This window comes from Eucyclogobius newberryi, unplaced genomic scaffold (genome assembly GCF_026437365.1).
Source record: "Eucyclogobius newberryi isolate DKJ021-1_F unplaced genomic scaffold, fEucNew1.0.hap1 SCAF_63, whole genome shotgun sequence".
NCBI lineage: Eukaryota > Metazoa > Chordata > Actinopteri > Gobiiformes > Gobiidae > Eucyclogobius > Eucyclogobius newberryi.
In genome coordinates this window covers 173234-196689 of record NW_027316312.1, presented here as the reverse complement: position 1 = coordinate 196689, position 23456 = coordinate 173234, and the positions used below count along the sequence as shown (strand labels likewise).

At 55.8% G+C, this 23456-nt stretch overlaps 1 protein-coding gene across 2 annotated transcripts in view; it reads left to right on the top strand.

The window, feature by feature from the left end:
* The window catches only part of LOC140348223 (filamin-A-interacting protein 1-like), a 58588-nt gene extending 35590 nt beyond the window's left edge, over window positions 1–22998 (top strand). For both annotated transcript variants that reach the window (XM_072434287.1, XM_072434288.1), the window contains one exon: window positions 20653–22998. In XM_072434287.1, the coding sequence (XP_072290388.1) occupies window positions 20653–21865 (1213 nt within the window). In that variant the 3' untranslated portion in view covers window positions 21866–22998. The remainder of the gene's footprint in view (window positions 1–20652) is intronic.
* Window positions 22999–23456: the final 458 nt, after the last annotated feature.

Sequence of the window (23456 nt, the reverse complement as noted above, 5' to 3'; positions counted from 1 at the left end):
GGAGGAGCTGGAGAACATGAGGAGGTGAGGAGGAGGTGGAGAACATGAGGACGTGAGAAGGAGCTGGAGAATATGAGGAGGTGAGGAGGAGCTGGAGAACATGAGGAGGTGAGCAGGAGCTGGAGAACATGAGGAGGTGAGGAGGAGTTGGAGAACATGAGGAGGTGAGGAGGAGGTGGAGAACATGAGGAGGTGAGGAGGAACCAGTCGTTTGAGAAGGTCAGGCAGGAGGTGGAGAACATGAGGAGGTGAGCAGGAGCTGGAGAACATGAGGAGGTGAGGAGGAGCTGGAGAATATGAGGAGGTGAGGAGGAGCTGGAGAATATGAGGAGGTGAGGAGGAGCTGGAGAACATGAGAAGGTGAGGAGGAGCTGTAGAACATGAGGAGGTGAGCAGGAGCTGGAGAATATGAGGAGGTGAGCAGGAGCTGGAGAACATGAGGAGGTGAGGAGGAGCTGGAGAATATGAGGAGGTGAGGAGGAGCTGGAGAACATGAGGAGGTGAGGAGGAGCTGGAGAACATGAGGAGGTGAGCAGGAGCTGGAGAACATGAGGAGGTGAGGAGGAGCTGGAGAATATGAGGAGGTGAGGAGGAGCTGGAGAACATGAGGAGGTGAGGAGGAGCTGGAGAACATGAGGAGGTGAAGAGGAGCTGGAGAACATGAGGAGGTGAGGAGGAGCTGGAGAACATGAGGAGGTGAGGAGGAGCTGGAGAACATGAGGAGGTGAGGAGGAGCTGGAGAACATGAGGAGGTGAGGAGGAGCTGGAGAACATGAGGAGGTGAGGAGGAGCTGGAGAACATGAGGAGGTGAGCAGGAGCTGGAGAACATGAGGAGGTGAGGAGGAGCTGGAGAACATGAGGAGGTGAGGAGGAGCTGGAGAACATGAGGAGGTGAGGAGGAGCTGGAGAACATGAGGAGGTGAGCAGGAGCTGGAGAACATGAGGAGGTGAAGAGGAGCTGGAGAACATGAGGAGGTGAGGAGGAGCTGGAGAACATGAGGAGGTGAGGAGGAGCTGGAGAAAATGAGGAGGTGAGGAGGAGCTGGAAAACATGAGGAGGTGAGGAGGAGCTGGAGAACATGAGGAGGTGAGGAGGAGCTGGAGAACATGAGGAGGTGAGGAGGAGCTGGAGAACATGAGGAGGTGAGGAGGAGCTGGAGAACATGAGGAGGTGAGGAGGAGCTGGAGAACATGAGGAGGTGAGGAGGAACCAGTCGTTTGAGAAGGTCAGGCAGGAGGTGGAGAACATGAGGAGGTGAGCAGGAGCTGGAGAACATGAGGAGGTGAGGAGGAGCTGGAGAACATGAGGAGGTGAGGAGGAGCTGGAGAATATGAGGAGGTGAGGAGGAGCTGGAGAATATGAGGAGGTGAGGAGGAGCTGGAGAACATGAGGAGGTGAGGAGGAGCTGGAGAACATGAGGAGGTAAGGAGGAGCTGGAGAATATGAGGAGGTGAGGAGGAGCTGTAGAACATGAGGAGGTGAGGAGGAGCTGGAGAATATGAGGAGGTGAGCAGGAGCTGGAGAATATGAGGAGGTGAGCAGGAGCTGGAGAACATGAGGAGGTGAGGAGGAGCTGGAGAACATGAGGAGGTGAGGAGGAGCTGGAGAACATGAGGAGGTGAGCAGGAGCTGGAGAACATGAGGAGGTGAGGAGGAGCTGGAGAATATGAGGAGGTGAGGAGGAGCTGGAGAACATGAGGAGGTGAGGAGGAGCTGGAGAACATGAGGAGGTGAAGAGGAGCTGGAGAACATGAGGAGGTGAGGATGAGCTGGAGAACATGAGGAGGTGAGGAGGAGCTGGAGAACATGAGGAGGTGAGGAGGAGCTGGAAAACATGAGGAGGTGAGGAGGAGCTGGAGAACATGAGGAGGTGAGGAGGAGCTGGAGAACATGAGGAGGTGAGGAGGAGGTGGAGAACATGAGGAGGTGAGGAGGAGCTGGAGAACATGAGGAGGTGAGCAGGAGCTGGAGAGCATGAGGAGGTGAGCAGGAGCTGGAGAACATGAGGAGGTGAGGAGGAGCTGGAGAATATGAGGAGGTGAGGAGGAGCTGGAGAACATGAGGAGGTGAGCAGGAGCTGGAGAACATGAGGAGGTGAGGAGGAGCTGGAGAACATGAGGAGGTGAGGAGGAGCTGGAGAACATGAGGAGGTGAGCAGGAGCTGGAGAACATGAGGAGGTGAGGAGGAGCTGGAGAACATGAGGAGGTGAGGAGGTGGTGGAGAACATGAGGAGGTGAGGAGGAACCAGTCGTTTGAGAAGGTCAGGCAGGAGGTGGAGAACATGAGGAGGTGAGCAGGAGCTGGAGAACATGAGGAGGTGAGGAGGAGCTGGAGAACATGAGGAGGTGAGGAGGAGCTGGAGAATATGAGGAGGTGAGGAGGAGCTGGAGAACATGAGGAGGTGAGGAGGAGCTGGAGAACATGAGGAGGTAAGGAGGAGCTGGAGAATATGAGGAGGTGAGGAGGAGCTGTAGAACATGAGGAGGTGAGGAGGAGCTGGAGAATATGAGGAGGTGAGCAGGAGCTGGAGAATATGAGGAGGTGAGCAGGAGCTGGAGAACATGAGGAGGTGAGGAGGAGCTGGAGAATATGAGGAGGTGAGGAGGAGCTGGAGAACATGAGGAGGTGAGGAGGAGCTGGAGAACATGAGGAGGTGAGCAGGAGCTGGAGAACATGAGGAGGTGAGGAGGAGCTGGAGAATATGAGGAGGTGAGGAGGAGCTGGAGAACATGAGGAGGTGAGGAGGAGCTGGAGAACATGAGGAGGTGAAGAGGAGCTGGAGAACATGAGGAGGTGAGGAGGAGCTGGAGAACATGAGGAGGTGAGGAGGAGCTGGAGAACATGAGGAGGTGAGGAGGAGCTGGAAAACATGAGGAGGTGAGGAGGAGCTGGAGAACATGAGGAGGTGAGGAGGAGCTGGAGAACATGAGGAGGTGAGGAGGAGGTGGAGAACATGAGGAGGTGAGGAGGAGCTGGAGAACATGAGGAGGTGAGGAGGAGCTGGAGAGCATGAGGAGGTGAGCAGGAACCAGTCGTTTGAGAAGGTCAGGCAGGAGGTGGAGAATATGAGGAGGTGAGGAGGAGCTGGAGAACATGAGGAGGTGAGCAGGAGCTGGAGAACATGAGGAGGTGAGGAGGAGCTGGAGAATATGAGGAGGTGAGGAGGAGCTGGAGAACATGAGGAGGTGAGGAGGAGCTGGAGAACATGAGGAGGTGAGGAGGAGCTGGAGAACATGAGGAGGTGAGGAGGAGCTGGAGAATATGAGGAGGTGAGGAGGAGCTGGAGAATATGAGGAGGTGAGGAGGAGCTGGAGAACATGAGGAGGTGAGCAGGAGCTGGAGAACATGAGGAGGTGAGGAGGAGCTGGAGAATATGAGGAGGTGAGGAGGAGCTGGAGAACATGAGGAGGTGAGGAGGAGCTGGAGAACATGAGGAGGTGAGCAGGAGCTGGAGAGCATGAGGAGGTGAGCAGGAGCTGGAGAACATGAGGAGGTGAGGAGGAGCTGGAGAATATGAGGAGGTGAGGAGGAGCTGGAGAACATGAGGAGGTGAGGAGGAGCTGGAGAACATGAGGAGGTGAGCAGGAGCTGGAGAGCATGAGGAGGTGAGGAGGAGCTGGAGAACATGAGGAGGTGAGGAGGAGCTGGAGAATATGAGGAGGTGAGGAGGAGCTGGAGAACATGAGGAGGTGAGGAGGAGCTGGAGAACATGAGGAGGTGAGGAGGAGCTGGAGAACATGAGGAGGTGAGGAGGAGCTGGAGAACATGAGGAGGTGAGGAGGAGCTGGAGAACATGAGGAGGTGAGGAGGAGCTGGAGAATATGAGGAGGTGAGGAGGAGCTGGAGAACATGAGGAGAAGAGGAGGAGCTGGAGAACATGAGGAGGTGAGGAGGAGCTGGAGAATATGAGGAGGTGAGGAGGAGCTGGAGAATATGAGGAGGTGAGGAGGAGCTGGAGAACATGAGGAGGTGAGGAGGAGCTGGAGAACATGAGGAGGTGAGGAGGAGCTGGAGAACATGAGGAGGTGAGGAGGAGCTGGAGAACATGAGGAGGTGAGCAGGAGCTGGAGAACATGAGGAGGTGAGGAGGAGCTGCAGAACATGAGGAGGTGAGGAGGAGCTGGAGAACATGAGGAGGTGAGGAGGAGGTGGAGAACATGAGGACGTGAGCAGGAGCTGGAGAATATGAGGAGGTGAGGAGGAGCTGGACAACATGAGGAGGTGAGCAGGAGCTGGAGAACATGAGGAGGTGAGGATGAGCTGGAGAACATGAGGAGGTGAGGAGGAGGTGGAGAACATGAGGAGGTGAGGAGGAACCAGTCGTTTGAGAAGGTCAGGCAGGAGCTGGAGAATATGAGGAGGTGAGGAGGAGCTGGAGAATATGAGGAGGTGAGGAGGAGGTGGAGAACATGAGGAGGTGAGGAGGAGCTGGAGAACATGAGGAGGTGAGCAGGAGCTGGAGAGCATGAGGAGGTGAGCAGGAGCTGGAGAACATGAGGAGGTGAGGAGGAGCTGGAGAATATGAGGAGGTGAGGAGGAGCTGGAGAACATGAGGAGGTGAGCAGGAGCTGGAGAACATGAGGAGGTGAGGAGGAGCTGGAGAACATGAGGAGGTGAGGAGGAGCTGGAGAACATGAGGAGGTGAGCAGGAGCTGGAGAACATGAGGAGGTGAGGAGGAGCTGGAGAACATGAGGAGGTGAGGAGGTGGTGGAGAACATGAGGAGGTGAGGAGGAACCAGTCGTTTGAGAAGGTCAGGCAGGAGGTGGAGAACATGAGGAGGTGAGCAGGAGCTGGAGAACATGAGGAGGTGAGGAGGAGCTGGAGAACATAAGGAGGTGAGGAGGAGCTGGAGAATATGAGGAGGTGAGGAGGAGCTGGAGAACATGAGGAGGTGAGGAGGAGCTGGAGAACATGAGGAGGTAAGGAGGAGCTGGAGAATATGAGGAGGTGAGGAGGAGCTGTAGAACATGAGGAGGTGAGGAGGAGCTGGAGAATATGAGGAGGTGAGCAGGAGCTGGAGAATATGAGGAGGTGAGCAGGAGCTGGAGAACATGAGGAGGTGAGGAGGAGCTGGAGAATATGAGGAGGTGAGGAGGAGCTGGAGAACATGAGGAGGTGAGGAGGAGCTGGAGAACATGAGGAGGTGAGGAGGAGCTGGAGAATATGAGGAGGTGAGGAGGAGCTGGAGAACATGAGGAGGTGAGGAGGAGCTGGAGAACATGAGGAGGTGAAGAGGAGCTGGAGAACATGAGGAGGTGAGGAGGAGCTGGAGAACATGAGGAGGTGAGGAGGAGCTGGAGAACATGAGGAGGTGAGGAGGAGCTGGAAAACATGAGGAGGTGAGGAGGAGCTGGAGAACATGAGGAGGTGAGGAGGAGCTGGAGAACATGAGGAGGTGAGGAGGAGGTGGAGAACATGAGGAGGTGAGGAGGAGCTGGAGAACATGAGGAGGTGAGCAGGAGCTGGAGAACATGAAGAGGTGAGGAGGAGCTGGAGAACATGAGGAGGTGAGGAGGAGCTGGAGAATATGAGGAGGTGAGGAGGAGCTGGAGAATATGAGGAGGTGAGGAGGAGCTGGAGAACATGAGGAGGTGAGCAGGAGCTGGAGAACATGAGGAGGTGAGGAGGAGCTGGAGAATATGAGGAGGTGAGGAGGAGCTGGAGAACATGAGGAGGTGAGGAGGAGCTGGAGAACATGAGGAGGTGAGCAGGAGCTGGAGAGCATGAGGAGGTGAGCAGGAGCTGGAGAACATGAGGAGGTGAGGAGGAGCTGGAGAACATGAGGAGGTAAGGAGGAGCTGGAGAATATGAGGAGGTGAGCAGGAGCTGGAGAATATGAGGAGGTGAGCAGGAGCTGGAGAACATGAGGAGGTGAGGAGGAGCTGGAGAATATGAGGAGGTGAGGAGGAGCTGGAGAACATGAGGAGGTGAGGAGGAGCTGGAGAACATGAGGAGGTGAGCAGGAGCTGGAGAGCATGAGGAGGTGAGGAGGAGCTGGAGAACATGAGGAGGTGAGGAGGAGCTGGAGAATATGAGGAGGTGAGGAGGAGCTGGAGAACATGAGGAGGTGAGGAGGAGCTGGAGAACATGAGGAGGTGAGGAGGAGCTGGAGAACATGAGGAGGTGAGGAGGAGCTGGAGAACATGAGGAGGTGAGGAGGAGCTGGAGAACATGAGGAGGTGAGGAGGAGCTGGAGAATATGAGGAGGTGAGGAGGAGCTGGAGAACATGAGGAGAAGAGGAGGAGCTGGAGAACATGAGGAGGTGAGGAGGAGCTGGAGAATATGAGGAGGTGAGGAGGAGCTGGAGAATATGAGGAGGTGAGCAGGAGCTGGAGAACATGAGGAGGTGAGGAGGAGCTGGAGAACATGAGGAGGTGAGGAGGAGCTGGAGAACATGAGGAGGTGAGGAGGAGCTGGAGAACATGAGGAGGTGAGCAGGAGCTGGAGAACATGAGGAGGTGAGGAGGAGCTGCAGAACATGAGGAGGTGAGGAGGAGCTGGAGAACATGAGGAGGTGAGGATGAGCTGGAGAACATGAGGAGGTGAGGAGGAGGTGGAGAACATGAGGAGGTGAGGAGGAACCAGTCGTTTGAGAAGGTCAGGCAGGAGCTGGAGAATATGAGGAGGTGAGGAGGAGCTGGAGAATATGAGGAGGTGAGGAGGAGCTGGAGAACATGAGGAGGTGAGGAGGAGCAGCTGGAGAACATGAGGAGGTGAGGAGGAGCTGGAGAACATGAGGAGGTGAGCAGGAGCTGGAGAACATGAGGAGGTGAGGAGGAGCTGGAGAACATGAGGAGGTGAGGAGGAGCTGGAGAACATGAGGAGGTGAGGAGGAGGTGGAGAACATGAGGACGTGAGCAGGAGCTGGAGAATATGAGGAGGTGAGGAGGAGCTGGAGAACATGAGGAGGTGAGCAGGAGCCGGAGAACATGAGGAGGTGAGGAGGAGCTGGAGAACATGAGGAGGTGAGGAGGAGGTGGAGAACATGAGGAGGTGAGGAGGAACCAGTCGTTTGAGAAGGTCAGGCAGGAGGTGGAGAACATGAGGAGGTGAGCAGGAGCTGGAGAACATGAGGAGGTGAGGAGGAGCTGGAGAACATGAGGAGGTGAGGAGGAGCTGGAGAATATGAGGAGGTGAGGAGGAGCTGGAGAATATGAGGAGGTGAGGAGGAGCTGGAGAACATGAGGAGGTGAGGAGGAGCTGGAGAACATGAGGAGGTAAGGAGGAGCTGGAGAATATGAGGAGGTGAGGAGGAGCTGTAGAACATGAGGAGGTGAGGAGGAGCTGGAGAATATGAGGAGGTGAGCAGGAGCTGGAGAATATGAGGAGGTGAGCAGGAGCTGGAGAACATGAGGAGGTGAGGAGGAGCTGGAGAATATGAGGAGGTGAGGAGGAGCTGGAGAACATGAGGAGGTGAGGAGGAGCTGGAGAACATGAGGAGGTGAGCAGGAGCTGGAGAACATGAGGAGGTGAGGAGGAGCTGGAGAATATGAGGAGGTGAGGAGGAGCTGGAGAACATGAGGAGGTGAGGAGGAGCTGGAGAACATGAGGAGGTGAAGAGGAGCTGGAGAACATGAGGAGGTGAGGAGGAGCTGGAGAACATGAGGAGGTGAGGAGGAGCTGGAGAACATGAGGAGGTGAGGAGGAGCTGGAAAACATGAGGAGGTGAGGAGGAGCTGGAGAACATGAGGAGGTGAGGAGGAGCTGGAGAACATGAGGAGGTGAGGAGGAGGTGGAGAACATGAGGAGGTGAGGAGGAGCTGGAGAACATGAGGAGGTGAGCAGGAGCTGGAGAGCATGAGGAGGTGAGCAGGAGCTGGAGAACATGAGGAGGTGAGGAGGAGCTGGAGAATATGAGGAGGTGAGGAGGAGCTGGAGAACATGAGGAGGTGAGCAGGAGCTGGAGAACATGAGGAGGTGAGGAGGAGCTGGAGAACATGAGGAGGTGAGGAGGAGCTGGAGAACATGAGGAGGTGAGCAGGAGCTGGAGAACATGAGGAGGTGAGGAGGAGCTGGAGAACATGAGGAGGTGAGGAGGTGGTGGAGAACATGAGGAGGTGAGGAGGAACCAGTCGTTTGAGAAGGTCAGGCAGGAGCTGGAGAATATGAGGAGGTGAGGAGGAGCTGGAGAATATGAGGAGGTGAGGAGGAGCTGGAGAACATGAGGAGGTGAGGAGGAGCAGCTGGAGAACATGAGGAGGTGAGGAGGAGCTGGAGAACATGAGGAGGTGAGCAGGAGCTGGAGAACATGAGGAGGTGAGGAGGAGCTGGAGAACATGAGGAGGTGAGGAGGAGCTGGAGAACATGAGGAGAAGAGGAGGAGCTGGAGAACATGAGGAGGTGAGGAGGAGCTGGAGAACATGAGGAGGTGAGGAGGAGCTGGAGAATATGAGGAGGTGAGGAGGAGCTGGAGAACATGAGGAGGTGAGGAGGAGCTGGAGAACATGAGGAGGTGAGGAGGAGCTGGAGAACATGAGGAGGTGAGGAGGAGCTGGAGAACATGAGGAGGTGAGGAGGAGCTGGAGAACATGAGGAGGTGAGGAGGAGCTGGAGAACATGAGGAGGTGAGGAGGAGCTGGAGAACATGAGGAGGTGAGGAGGAGCTGGAGAACATGAGGAGGTGAGGAGGAGCTGGAGAACATGAGGAGGTGAGGAGGAGCTGGAGAACATGAGGAGGTGAAGAGGAGCTGGAGAACATGAGGAGGTGAGGAGGAGCTGGAGAACATGAGGAGGTGAGGAGGAGCTGGAGAACATGAGGAGGTGAGGAGGAGCTGGAAAACATGAGGAGGTGAGGAGGAGCTGGAGAACATGAGGAGGTGAGGAGGAGCTGGAGAACATGAGGAGGTGAGGAGGAGCTGGAAAACATGAGGAGGTGAGGAGGAGCTGGAGACCATGAGGAGGTGAGGAGGAGCTGGAGAACATGAGGAGGTGAGGAGGAGGTGGAGAACATGAGGAGGTGAGGAGGAGCTGGAGAACATGAGGAGGTGAGCAGGAGCTGGAGAACATGAGGAGGTGAGGAGGAGCTGGAGAACATGAGGAGGTGAGGAGGAGCTGGAGAATATGAGGAGGTGAGGAGGAGCTGGAGAATATGAGGAGGTGAGGAGGAGCTGGAGAACATGAGGAGGTGAGCAGGAGCTGGAGAACATGAGGAGGTGAGGAGGAGCTGGAGAATATGAGGAGGTGAGGAGGAGCTGGAGAACATGAGGAGGTGAGGAGGAGCTGGAGAACATGAGGAGGTGAGCAGGAGCTGGAGAGCATGAGGAGGTGAGCAGGAGCTGGAGAACATGAGGAGGTGAGGAGGAGCTGGAGAACATGAGGAGGTAAGGAGGAGCTGGAGAATATGAGGAGGTGAGCAGGAGCTGGAGAATATGAGGAGGTGAGCAGGAGCTGGAGAACATGAGGAGGTGAGGAGGAGCTGGAGAATATGAGGAGGTGAGGAGGAGCTGGAGAACATGAGGAGGTGAGGAGGAGCTGGAGAATATGAGGAGGTGAGGAGGAGCTGGAGAATATGAGGAGGTGAGGAGGAGCTGGAGAACATGAGGAGGTGAGGAGGAGCTGGAGAACATGAGGAGGTAAGGAGGAGCTGGAGAATATGAGGAGGTGAGGAGGAGCTGTAGAACATGAGGAGGTGAGGAGGAGCTGGAGAATATGAGGAGGTGAGCAGGAGCTGGAGAATATGAGGAGGTGAGCAGGAGCTGGAGAACATGAGGAGGTGAGGAGGAGCTGGAGAATATGAGGAGGTGAGGAGGAGCTGGAGAACATGAGGAGGTGAGGAGGAGCTGGAGAACATGAGGAGGTAAGGAGGAGCTGGAGAATATGAGGAGGTGAGGAGGAGCTGTAGAACATGAGGAGGTGAGGAGGAGCTGGAGAATATGAGGAGGTGAGCAGGAGCTGGAGAATATGAGGAGGTGAGCAGGAGCTGGAGAACATGAGGAGGTGAGGAGGAGCTGGAGAATATGAGGAGGTGAGGAGGAGCTGGAGAACATGAGGAGGTGAGGAGGAGCTGGAGAACATGAGGAGGTGAGCAGGAGCTGGAGAACATGAGGAGGTGAGGAGGAGCTGGAGAATATGAGGAGGTGAGGAGGAGCTGGAGAATATGAGGAGGTGAGGAGGAGCTGGAGAACATGAGGAGGTGAGCAGGAGCTGGAGAACATGAGGAGGTGAGGAGGAGCTGGAGAACATGAGGAGGTGAGGAGGAGCTGGAGAACATGAGGAGGTGAGCAGGAGCTGGAGAACATGAGGAGGTGAGGAGGAGCTGGAGAACATGAGGAGGTGAGGAGGTGGTGGAGAACATGAGGAGGTGAGGAGGAACCAGTCGTTTGAGAAGGTCAGGCAGGAGCTGGAGAATATGAGGAGGTGAGGAGGAGCTGGAGAATATGAGGAGGTGAGGAGGAGCTGGAGAACATGAGGAGGTGAGGAGGAGCAGCTGGAGAACATGAGGAGGTGAGGAGGAGCTGGAGAACATGAGGAGGTGAGCAGGAGCTGGAGAACATGAGGAGGTGAGGAGGAGCTGGAGAACATGAGGAGGTGAGGAGGAGCTGGAGAACATGAGGAGGTGAGGAGGAGGTGGAGAACATGAGGACGTGAGCAGGAGCTGGAGAATATGAGGAGGTGAGGAGGAGCTGGAGAACATGAGGAGGTGAGCAGGAGCTGGAGAACATGAGGAGGTGAGGAGGAGCTGGAGAACATGAGGAGGTGAGGAGGAGGTGGAGAACATGAGGAGGTGAGGAGGAACCAGTCGTTTGAGAAGGTCAGGCAGGAGGTGGAGAACATGAGGAGGTGAGCAGGAGCTGGAGAACATGAGGAGGTGAGGAGGAGCTGGAGAACATGAGGAGGTGAGGAGGAGCTGGAGAATATGAGGAGGTGAGGAGGAGCTGGAGAATATGAGGAGGTGAGGAGGAGCTGGAGAACATGAGGAGGTGAGGAGGAGCTGGAGAACATGAGGAGGTAAGGAGGAGCTGGAGAATATGAGGAGGTGAGGAGGAGCTGTAGAACATGAGGAGGTGAGGAGGAGCTGGAGAATATGAGGAGGTGAGCAGGAGCTGGAGAATATGAGGAGGTGAGCAGGAGCTGGAGAACATGAGGAGGTGAGGAGGAGCTGGAGAATATGAGGAGGTGAGGAGGAGCTGGAGAACATGAGGAGGTGAGGAGGAGCTGGAGAACATGAGGAGGTGAGCAGGAGCTGGAGAACATGAGGAGGTGAGGAGGAGCTGGAGAATATGAGGAGGTGAGGAGGAGCTGGAGAACATGAGGAGGTGAGGAGGAGCTGGAGAACATGAGGAGGTGAAGAGGAGCTGGAGAACATGAGGAGGTGAGGAGGAGCTGGAGAACATGAGGAGGTGAGGAGGAGCTGGAGAACATGAGGAGGTGAGGAGGAGCTGGAAAACATGAGGAGGTGAGGAGGAGCTGGAGAACATGAGGAGGTGAGGAGGAGCTGGAGAACATGAGGAGGTGAGGAGGAGGTGGAGAACATGAGGAGGTGAGGAGGAGCTGGAGAACATGAGGAGGTGAGCAGGAGCTGGAGAGCATGAGGAGGTGAGCAGGAGCTGGAGAACATGAGGAGGTGAGGAGGAGCTGGAGAATATGAGGAGGTGAGGAGGAGCTGGAGAACATGAGGAGGTGAGCAGGAGCTGGAGAACATGAGGAGGTGAGGAGGAGCTGGAGAACATGAGGAGGTGAGGAGGAGCTGGAGAACATGAGGAGGTGAGCAGGAGCTGGAGAACATGAGGAGGTGAGGAGGAGCTGGAGAACATGAGGAGGTGAGGAGGTGGTGGAGAACATGAGGAGGTGAGGAGGAACCAGTCGTTTGAGAAGGTCAGGCAGGAGGTGGAGAACATAAGGAGGTGAGCAGGAGCTGGAGAACATGAGGAGGTGAGGAGGAGCTGGAGAACATGAGGAGGTGAGGAGGAGCTGGAGAATATGAGGAGGTGAGGAGGAGCTGGAGAACATGAGGAGGTGAGCAGGAGCTGGAGAACATGAGGAGGTGAGGAGGAGCTGGAGAACATGAGGAGGTAAGGAGGAGCTGGAGAATATGAGGAGGTGAGGAGGAGCTGGAGAACATGAGGAGGTGAGGAGGAGCTGGAGAATATGAGGAGGTGAGCAGGAGCTGGAGAATATGAGGAGGTGAGCAGGAGCTGGAGAACATGAGGAGGTGAGGAGGAGCTGGAGAATATGAGGAGGTGAGGAGGAGCTGGAGAACATGAGGAGGTGAGGAGGAGCTGGAGAACATGAGGAGGTGAGGAGGAGGTGGAGAACATGAGGAGGTGAGGAGGAGCTGGAGAACATGAGGAGGTGAGCAGGAGCTGGAGAGCATGAGGAGGTGAGCAGGAGCTGGAGAACATGAGGAGGTGAGGAGGAGCTGGAGAATATGAGGAGGTGAGGAGGAGCTGGAGAACATGAGGAGGTGAGCAGGAGCTGGAGAACATGAGGAGGTGAGGAGGAGCTGGAGAACATGAGGAGGTGAGGAGGAGCTGGAGAACATGAGGAGGTGAGCAGGAGCTGGAGAACATGAGGAGGTGAGGAGGAGCTGGAGAACATGAGGAGGTGAGGAGGTGGTGGAGAACATGAGGAGGTGAGGAGGAACCAGTCGTTTGAGAAGGTCAGGCAGGAGGTGGAGAACATAAGGAGGTGAGCAGGAGCTGGAGAACATGAGGAGGTGAGGAGGAGCTGGAGAACATGAGGAGGTGAGGAGGAGCTGGAGAATATGAGGAGGTGAGGAGGAGCTGGAGAACATGAGGAGGTGAGCAGGAGCTGGAGAACATGAGGAGGTGAGGAGGAGCTGGAGAACATGAGGAGGTAAGGAGGAGCTGGAGAATATGAGGAGGTGAGGAGGAGCTGGAGAACATGAGGAGGTGAGGAGGAGCTGGAGAATATGAGGAGGTGAGCAGGAGCTGGAGAATATGAGGAGGTGAGCAGGAGCTGGAGAACATGAGGAGGTGAGGAGGAGCTGGAGAATATGAGGAGGTGAGGAGGAGCTGGAGAACATGAGGAGGTGAGGAGGAGCTGGAGAATATGAGGCGGTGAGGAGGAGCTGGAGAACATGAGGAGGTGAGCAGGAGCTGGAGAACATGAGGAGGTGAGGAGGAGCTGGAGAACATGAGGAGGTGAGGAGGAGCTGGAGAACATGAGGAGGTGAAGAGGAGCTGGAGAACATGAGGAGGTGAGGAGGAGCTGGAGAACATGAGGAGGTGAGCAGGAGCTGGAGAACATGAGGAGGTGAGGAGGAGCTGGAGAACATGAGGAGGTGAGCAGGAGCTGGAGAGCATGAGGAGGTGAGCAGGAGCTGGAGAACATGAGGAGGTGAGGAGGAGCTGGAGAATATGAGGAGGTGAGGAGGAGCTGGAGAACATGAGGAGGTGAGGAGGAGCTGGAGAACATGAGGAGGTGAAGAGGAGCTGGAGAACATGAGGAGGTGAGGAGGAGCTGGAGAACATGAGGAGGTGAGCAGGAGCTGGAGAACATGAGGAGGTGAGGAGGAGCTGGAGAACATGAGGAGGTGAGCGGGAGCTGGAGAACATGAGGAGGTGAGGAGGAGGTGGAGAACATGAGGAGGTGAGGAGGAGCTGGAGAACATGAGGAGGTGAGGAGGAGCTGGAGAACATGAGGAGGTGAGCAGGAGCTGGAGAACATGAGGAGGTGAGAAGGAGGTGGAGAACATGAGGAGGTGAGCAGGAGCTGGAGAACATGAGGAGGTGAGGAGGAGCTGGAGAACATGAGGAGGTGAGGAGGAGCTGGAGAACATGAGGAGGTGAGCAGGAGCTGGAGAACATGAGGAGGTGAGGCGGAGGTGGAGAACATGAGGAGGTGAGGAGGAGCTGGAGAACATGAGGAGGTGAGGAGGAGCTGGAGAACATGAGGAGGTGAGCAGGAGCTGGAGAACATGAGGAGGTGAGGAGGAGGTGGAGAACATGAGGAGTTGAGGAGGAGCTGGAGAACATGAGGAGGTGAGGAGGAGCTGGAGAACATGAGGAGGTGAGGAGGAGCTGGAGAACATGAGGAGGTGAGGAGGAACCAGGCGTTTGAGAAGGTCAGGCAGGAGTTGGAGGACATGAGGAGGTGAGGAGGAGCTGGAGAACATGAGGAGGTGAGCAGGAGCTGGAGAACATGAGGAGGTGAGGAGGAGGTGGAGAACATGAGGAGGTGAGGAGGAGCTGGAGAACATGAGGAGGTGAGGAGGAGCTGGAGAACATGAGGAGGTGAGGAGGAGCTGGAGAACATGAGGAGGTGAGGAGGAACCAGGCGTTTGAGAAGGTCAGGCAGGAGTTGGAGGACATGAGGAGGTGAGGACATTCACACAGACGTACGCAGACAATGGGGGCGAGTCAGGTTAAGTGTCTTGCCCAAGGACACAAGGGCAGTATTCACATGATCCGACCGCTCTGCCACTGAGCTACTGCCGCCCAGAGCTCTGCTTGTCCCGGGTCGTGGGGGCAGCACCCAGACTTCCCTCTCCCCAGACACCTCCTCCAGCTCCTCCTCCTCCCGAGGCGTTCCCAGGCCAGAGAGACATAGTCCCTCCAGTGTGTCCTGGGTCTTCCCGGTGGGACACGCCCAAAACACCTCCCCAGGGAGGAGCCCAGGAGGAGCAGCGGCTCTACTCCAAGCTCCTCCCGTGTGGCCGAGCTCCTCCCCCCGTCTCTAAGTGAACGCCCACCCGGCGGAGGAAACTCATTTCGACCACTTGTATCTGCGATCTTGTCCTTTGGGTCACGAAAGCTCATGACCATAGGTGAGGTCAGAACGTAGAGTGACAGGTGAGGTCAGAACTGTCATGGAATCAGACAAACACCGATGCTATTCCGTAACACATCGAGAACACAATTCAACTAAGAACATGAAACGACACAGAAATATCAGACATTTGTGTGGCAAGCTTGGGAGAAAACGCCGGGACTGATCACGCAGGCTGTGGTACGCAGCCTGCGTGACCCTCCTGTGTCTCACACCGTTTTTTCCCATGCTGGTTGGTTTTATTAGATATTCTGGAATAGGCGGGTCACATTTCTCATTGGTCAGCCTCACATCAAGGCACTTGGTATTTTTCCTAGAGATCAAGCCTTGGGTAAACATTACCCAGACTCCTCTGGGCTGTCACCCCCCCTGGGGTAAATCTTGGCCTCTTTACGACCCCTTCACAAATGCAGTTTGTCACACACCCGTTATTCTCTTAAACTAATGATGCAGATAAAATATCACTATTATGCACATAAAATACATCACAGAAATATAATTATATATTCACATTTTATCACAAGAACGTACAGTGACAGGTGAGGTCAGAACGTAGAGTGACAGGTGAGGTGAGGACGTAGAGTGACAGGTCAGGTCAGAACGTAGAGTGACAGGTGAGGTCAGGACGTGGAGTGACAGGTGAGGTCAGGACGTAGAGTGACAGGTGAGGTCAGGACGTAGAGTGACAGGTGAGGTCAGAACGTAGAGTGACAGGTGAGGTCAGGACGTATAGTGACAGGTGAGGTCAGAACGTAGAGTGACAGGTGAGGTCAGAACGTAGAGTGACAGGTGAGGTCAGAACGTAGAGTGACAGGTGAGGTCAGAACGTAGAGTGACAGGTGAGGTCAGAACGTAGAGTGACAGGTGAGGTCAGAACGTGGAGTGACAGGTGAGGTCAGGACGTGGAGTGACAGGTGAGGTCAGGACGTAGAGTGACAGGTGAGGTCAGGACGTAGAGTGACAGGTGAGGTCAGAACGTAGAGTGACAGGTGAGGTCAGGACGTAGAGTGACAGGTGAGGTCAGAACGTAGAGTGACAGGTGAGGTCAGAACGTAGAGTGACAGGTGAGGTCAGAACGTGGAGTGACAGGTGAGGTCAGGACGTAGAGTGACAGGTGAGGTCAGAACGTAGAGTGACAGGTGAGGTCAGAACGTAGAGTGACAGGTGAGGTCAGAACGTAGAGTGACAGGTGAGGTCAGAACGTGGAGTGACAGGTGAGGTCAGAACGTAGAGTGACAGGTGAGGTCAGGACGTGGAGTGACAGGTGAGGTCAGGACGTAGAGTGACAGGTGAGGTCAGAACGTAGAGTGACAGGTGAGGTCAGAACGTAGAGTGACAGGTGAGGTCAGAACGTAGAGTGACAGGTGAGGTCAGAACGTAGAGTGACAGGTGAGGTCAGAACGTGGAGTGACAGGTGAGGTCAGGACGTAGAGTGACAGGTGAGGTCAGAACGTAGAGTGACAGGTGAGGTCAGGACGTAGAGTGACAGGTGAGGTCAGAACGTGGAGTGACAGGTGAGGTCAGAACGTAGAGTGACAGGTGAGGTCAGAACGTGGAGTGACAGGTGAGGTCAGGACGTAGAGTGACAGGTGAGGTCAGAACGTAGAGTGACAGGTGAGGTCAGAACGTAGAGTGACAGGTGAGGTCAGAACGTAGAGTGACAGGTGAGGTCAGAACGTAGAGTGACAGGTGAGGTCAGAACGTAGAGTGACAGGTGAGGTCAGAACGTGGAGTGACAGGTGAGGTCAGGACGTAGAGTGACAGGTGAGGTCAGAACGTAGAGTGACAGGTGAGGTCAGAACGTAGAGTGACAGGTGAGGTCAGAACGTGGAGTGACAGGTGAGGTCAGAACGTAGAGTGACAGGTGAGGTCAGGACGTGGAGTGACAGGTGAGGTCAGGACGTAGAGTGACAGGTGAGGTCAGAACGTAGAGTGACAGGTGAGGTCAGGACGTAGAGTGACAGGTGAGGTCAGAACGTAGAGTGACAGGTGAGGTCAGAACGTAGAGTGACAGGTGAGGTCAGAACGTGGAGTGACAGGTGAGGTCAGGACGTAGAGTGACAGGTGAGGTCAGAACGTAGAGTGACAGGTGAGGTCAGAACGTAGAGTGACAGGTGAGGTCAGAACGTAGAGTGACAGGTGAGGTCAGAACGTAGAGTGACAGGTGAGGTCAGAACGTAGAGTGACAGGTGAGGTCAGAACGTGGAGTGACAGGTGAGGTCAGGACGTAGAGTGACAGGTGAGGTCAGAACGTAGAGTGACAGGTGAGGTCAGAACGTAGAGTGACAGGTGAGGTCAGAACGTAGAGTGACAGGTGAGGTCAGAACGTAGAGTGACAGGTGAGGTCAGAACGTAGAGTGACAGGTGAGGTCAGAACGTAGAGTGACAGGTGAGGTCAGAACGTGGAGTGACAGGTGAGGTCAGGACGTAGAGTGACAGGTGAGGTCAGAACGTAGAGTGACAGGTGAGGTCAGAACGTAGAGTGACAGGTGAGGTCAGAACGTAGAGTGACAGGTGAGGTCAGAACGTAGAGTGACAGGTGAGGTCAGAACGTAGAGTTACAAGTGAGGTCAGGACGTAGAGTGACAGGTGAGGTCAGAACGTGGAGTGACAGGTGAGGTCAGAACGTAGAGTGACAGGTGAGGTCAGGACGTGGAGTGACAGGTGAGGTCAGAACGTAGAGTGACAGGTGAGGTCAGAACGTAGAGTGACAGGTGAGGTCAGAACGTGGAGTGACAGGTGAGGTCAGAACGTGGAGTGACAGGTGAGGTCAGAACGTAGAGTGACAGGTGAGGTCAGGACGTGGAGTGACAGGTGAGGTCAGGACGTAGAGTGACAGGTGAGGTCAGAACGTAGAGTGACAGGTGAGGTCAGAACGTAGAGTGACAGGTGAGGTCAGAACGTAGAGTGACAGGTGAGGTCAGAACGTAGAGTGACAGGTGAGGTCAGAACGTGGAGTGACAGGTGAGGTCAGGACGTAGAGTGACAGGTGAGGTCAGAACGTAGAGTGACAGGTGAGGTCAGAACGTAGAGTGACAGGTGAGGTCAGAACGTAGAGTGACAGGTGAGGTCAGAACGTGGAGTGACAGGTGAGGTCAGGACGTAGAGTGACAGGTGAGGTCAGAACGTGGAGTGACAGGTGAGGTCAGAACGTGGAGTGACAGGTGAGGTCAGGACGTAGAGTGACAGGTGAGGTCAGAACGTGGAGTGACAGGTGAGGTCAGGACGTAGAGTGACAGGTGAGGTCAGAACGTGGAGTGACAGGTGAGGTCAGAACGTAGAGTGACAGGTGAGGTCAGAACGTAGAGTGACAGGTGAGGTCAGAACGTAGAGTGACAGGTGAGGTCAGAACGTAGAGTGACAGGTGAGGTCAGAACGTAGAGTGACAGGTGAGGTCAGAACGTGGAGTGACAGGTGAGGTCAGGACGTAGAGTGACAGGTGAGGTCAGAACGTAGAGTGACAGGTGAGGTCAGAACGTAGAGTGACAGGTGAGGTCAGGACGTAGAGTGACAGGTGAGGTCAGAACGTGGAGTGACAGGTGAGGTCAGGACGTAGAGTGACAGGTGAGGTCAGAACGTGGAGTGACAGGTGAGGTCAGAACGTAGAGTGACAGGTGAGGTCAGAACGTAGAGTGACAGGTGAGGTCAGAACGTAGAGTGACAGGTGAGGTCAGAACGTAGAGTGACAGGTGAGGTCAGAACGTAGAGTGACAGGTGAGGTCAGAACGTGGAGTGACAGGTGAGGTCAGGACGTAGAGTGACAGGTGAGGTCAGAACGTAGAGTGACAGGTGAGGTCAGAACGTAGAGTGACAGGTGAGGTCAGGACGTGGAGTGACAGGTGAGGTCAGAACGTGGAGTGACAGGTGAGGTCAGAACGTAGAGTGACAGGTGAGGTCAGAACGTGGAGTGACAGGTGAGGTCAGGACGTAGAGTGACAGGTGAGGTCAGAACGTGGAGTGACAGGTGAGGTCAGGACGTAGAGTGACAGGTGAGGTCAGAACGTGGAGTGACAGGTGAGGTCAGAACGTAGAGTGACAGGTGAGGTCAGAACGTAGAGTGACAGGTGAGGTCAGAACGTAGAGTGACAGGTGAGGTCAGAACGTAGAGTGACAGGTGAGGTCAGAACGTAGAGTGACAGGTGAGGTCAGAACGTGGAGTGACAGGTGAGGTCAGGACGTAGAGTGACAGGTGAGGTCAGAACGTAGAGTGACAGGTGAGGTCAGAACGTAGAGTGACAGGTGAGGTCAGAACGTAGAGTGACAGGTGAGGTCAGAACGTAGAGTGACAGGTGAGGTCAGAACGTAGAGTGACAGGTGAGGTCAGAACGTGGAGTGACAGGTGAGGTCAGGACGTAGAGTGACAGGTGAGGTCAGAACGTAGAGTGACAGGTGAGGTCAGAACGTAGAGTTACAAGTGAGGTCAGAACGTGGAGTGACAGGTGAGGTCAGAACGTAGAGTGACAGGTGAGGTCAGAACGTGGAGTGACAGGTGAGGTCAGGACGTAGAGTGACAGGTGAGGTCAGAACGTAGAGTGACAGGTGAGGTCAGAGCTTTGTCTTTGGACTCAGCTCCTTCTTCACCACAACAGTCCAACATTCAATCACACGCTCCATCAAGACCCCGAGATACTTGAACTCCTCCACCTGGGACAAGGACCCCCCACCCACCTGGAGAGGACAAGGACCCCCCACCCACCTGGAGAGGACAAAGACCCCCCACCCACCTGGAGAGGGCAAGGACCCCCCACCCACCTGCAGAGGACAAGGACAAGGACCCCCCGACCCACCTGGAGAGGGCAAGGACAAGGACCCCCCACCCACCTGGAGAGGACAAGGACAAGGACCCCCCACCCACCTGGAGAGGGCAAGGACCCCCCACCTGGAGAGGACAAGGACCCCCCACCCACCTGGAGAGGGCAAGGACAAGGACCCCCCCACCCACCTGGAGAGGGCAAGGACCCCCCACCCACCTGGAGAGGACAAGGACCCCCCACCCACCTGGAGAGGGCAAGGACCCCCCTCCCACCTGGAGAGGACAAGGACAAGGACCACCCACCCACCTGGAGAGGACAAGGACAAGGACCCCCCACCCACCTGGAGAGGACAAGGACAAGGACCCCCCACCCACCTGGAGAGGGCAAGGACCCCCCACCCACCTGGAGAGGGCAAGGACCCCCCTCCCACCTGGAGAGGACAAGGACAAGGACCCCCCTCCCACCTGGAGAGGACAAGGACAAGGACCACCCACCCACCTGGAGAGGACAAGGACAAGGACCACCCACCCACCTGGAGAGGACAAGGACCCCCCACCCGGTTTTCTGGTGGAGAACCATGACCTCTGATTTGGAGCTGAGTCTCATCCCAGACGCTCCACACTCGGCTCAAACGTCCCATTGCAGCTGCAGGTTCGGGTTTGAGTCGAGGCCCCTGCCGTCGACTGGTGCCCAGATCTCTCTGCACCGGCCCCTTATGGATCCTCCTGCGGGTGGCGGTCCCACGTCGCTCTTTCGGGCTGTGCCCGGCCGGGGCCCGTGGGGAAAGACCCGGCCACCAGGCGCTCGCCGTCGAGCACCCGCCCCAGGCCTGGCTCCAGGATGGGGCCCCGGTGACGCCGATCCGGGCGACGTAACTGACCTTGTTTTTGTTGTCATCATAAGAGGCTTTTGAACCCGTCACTTAGGACCTGTTTGCCTGTGGAGACCCGACCAGGGGCCTAAAGCCCCGACAACATGGCTCCTGGGATCAAACCCTCCACCACGTGAAGGAGTCGGGGGGGAGGGGATATAAAAATAACCGTTTGACTAAAATAATCATGAGTTTCCCTAAAACGCTCAGACGTCTTAAAGGTGGCCACGCCCACTTTTTGTCTCGTTCCCTTGACCATCTCAAATGTTTCCTGTGCTTCTTCTGCTTCAGGTTCAGTCGTGTGTCGAGGCCGAGCGTGAGCGGCAGGAGGATGGTCGAGGTCCCCGTGACCTCCGCGGCGACGCAAACCGAGTGGTCGGACGACGAGACCACGGCCGGCTTCATCAGGAAAACTGTGCAAGAGGAAAACAGCTTCATGAACCGTCTGCGGCAGAAACGGACCAAACCCGTGTTGGACCGATTCCCGCCGGCGTTTGGCGAGTCGACCACGAGAAACACGTGGAATCCAGCGCCGCAAACGAGACCTTTGCACATCCGAGTCACGCCGGACGCAGGAAACAGACGCGCGACTTTAGAGATCACGAGTCCAAAAGCCGAAGAGTTCTTTTCCAGCGCCAACGTCGTCCACGCTCTGAGGAATCCCAAAATGACGATTGTTCCAAAACCTGCGACGGCGGGAATCAAAGTGAGGGACGTGAGAGCGCAGTCTCCGGTCATGATGGAAGTGAGGGACGTGAGAGCGCAGTCCCCGGTCATGATGGAAGTGAGGGACGTGAGAGCGCAGTCTCCGGTCATGATGGAAGTGAGGGACGTGAGAGCGCAGTCTCCGGTCACGATCAAAGTGAGGGACGTGAGAGCGCAGTCTCCGGTCATGATGGAAGTGAGGGACGTGAGAGCGCAGTCCCCGGTCATGATGGAAGTGAGGGACGTGAGAGCGCAGTCTCCGGTCATGATGGAAGTGAGGGACGTGAGAGCGCAGTCTCCGGTCACGATCAAAGTGAGGGACGTGAGAGCGCAGTCTCCGGTCATGATGGAAGTGAGGGACGTGAGAGCGCAGTCTCCGGTCATGATCACGGCCGTTTCAAAAGCCAGAAACGCCGGATGTTTTCAAACTCCAGTGTCGATCGTCACGGTCAGCACCACGCGGCTGAAGGAGGAGGCGGTCAGCACCACGCGGCTGAAGGAGGAGGCGGTCAGCACCACGCGGCTGAAGGAGGAGGCGGTCAGCACCACGCGGCTGAAGGAGGCGGGAACGGGCAAAACGGTGATCAAAATGTCCTCGGAATGTCCCAAAACAAACTTCAGCGCCAACGGAAATCTCATGAGGACAGAGGACAGTACCGTCCACATCCACCTGAGGGCGCCGCGCTCCAGAGGCTCCAGTCTGGACACAACAGAACGTCACAGTCCAGCAAAGAAGAGCAGCAGCGTCATGATCACTCCAACCAACAGCAACGTGAGGACGGCACGGAACACCACCTGAACACCACCTGAACACCACCTGTTGTTGTTGTTGTTTTATGGCGGTTGGCATCCAATTGTTGCATTACCGCCAGACTTTATTCCTCAGACTTTTTTCACCTGAGAACACCACCTGAACACCACCTGAGAACACCACCTGAGAACACCACCTGAACACCACCTGAACACCACCTGAGAACACCACCTGAGAACACCACCTGAGAACACCACCTGAACACCACCTGAACACCACCTGAGAACACCACCTGAGAACACCACCTGAGAACACCACCTGAGAACACCACCTGAACACCACCTGAACACCACCTGAACACCACCTGAGAACACCACCTGAGAACACCACCTGAGAACACCACCTGAGAACACCACCTGAACACCACCTGAACACCACCTGAACACCACCTGAGAACACCACCTGAGAACACCACCTGAGAACACCACCTGAGAACACCACCTGAACACCACCTGAGAACACCACCTGAGAACACCACCTGAGAACACCACCTGAGAACACCACCTGAGAACACCACCTGAACACCACCTGAACACCACCTGAGAACACCACCTGAGAACACCACCTGAACACCACCTGAACACCACCTGAGAACACCACCTGAGAACACCACCTGAACACCACCTGAACACCACCTGAGAACACCACCTGAGAACACCACCTGAGAACACCACCTGAGAACACCACCTGAACACCACCTGAACACCACCTGAGAACACCACCTGAGAACACCACCTGAGAACACCACCTGAGAACACCACCTGAACACCACCTGAACACCACCTGAGAACACCACCTGAGAACACCATCTGAGAACACCACCTGAGAACACCACCTGAGAACACCACCTGAGAACACCACCTGAGAACACCACCTGAACACCACCTGAGAACACCACCTGAGAACACCACCTGAGAACACCATCTGAACACCACCTGAACACCACCTGAACACCACCTGAGAACACCAACTGAGAACACCACCTGAGAACACCACCTGAGAACACCACCTGAACACCACCTGAGAACACCACCTGAGAACACCACCTGAGAACACCACCTGAGAACACCATCTGAGAACACCACCTGAGAACACCACCTGAGAACACCACCTGAGAACACCACCTGAACACCACCTGAACACCACCTGAGAACACCACCTGAGAACACCATCTGAGAACACCACCTGAGAACACCACCTGAGAACACCATCTGAGAACACCACCTGAGAACACCACCTGAGAACACCACCTGAGAACACCACCTGAACACCACCTGAACACCACCTGAGAACACCACCTGAGAACACCATCTGAGAACACCACCTGAGAACAACACCTGAGAACACCATCTGAACACCACCTGAACACCACCTGAACACCACCTGAGAACACCACCTGAGAACACCACCTGAGAACACCACCTGAGAACACCACCTGAACACCACCTGAGAACACCACCTGAGAACACCACCTGAGAACACCACCTGAGAACACCATCTGAGAACACCACCTGAGAACACCACCTGAGAACACCACCTGAGAACACCACCTGAACACCACCTGAACACCACCTGAGAA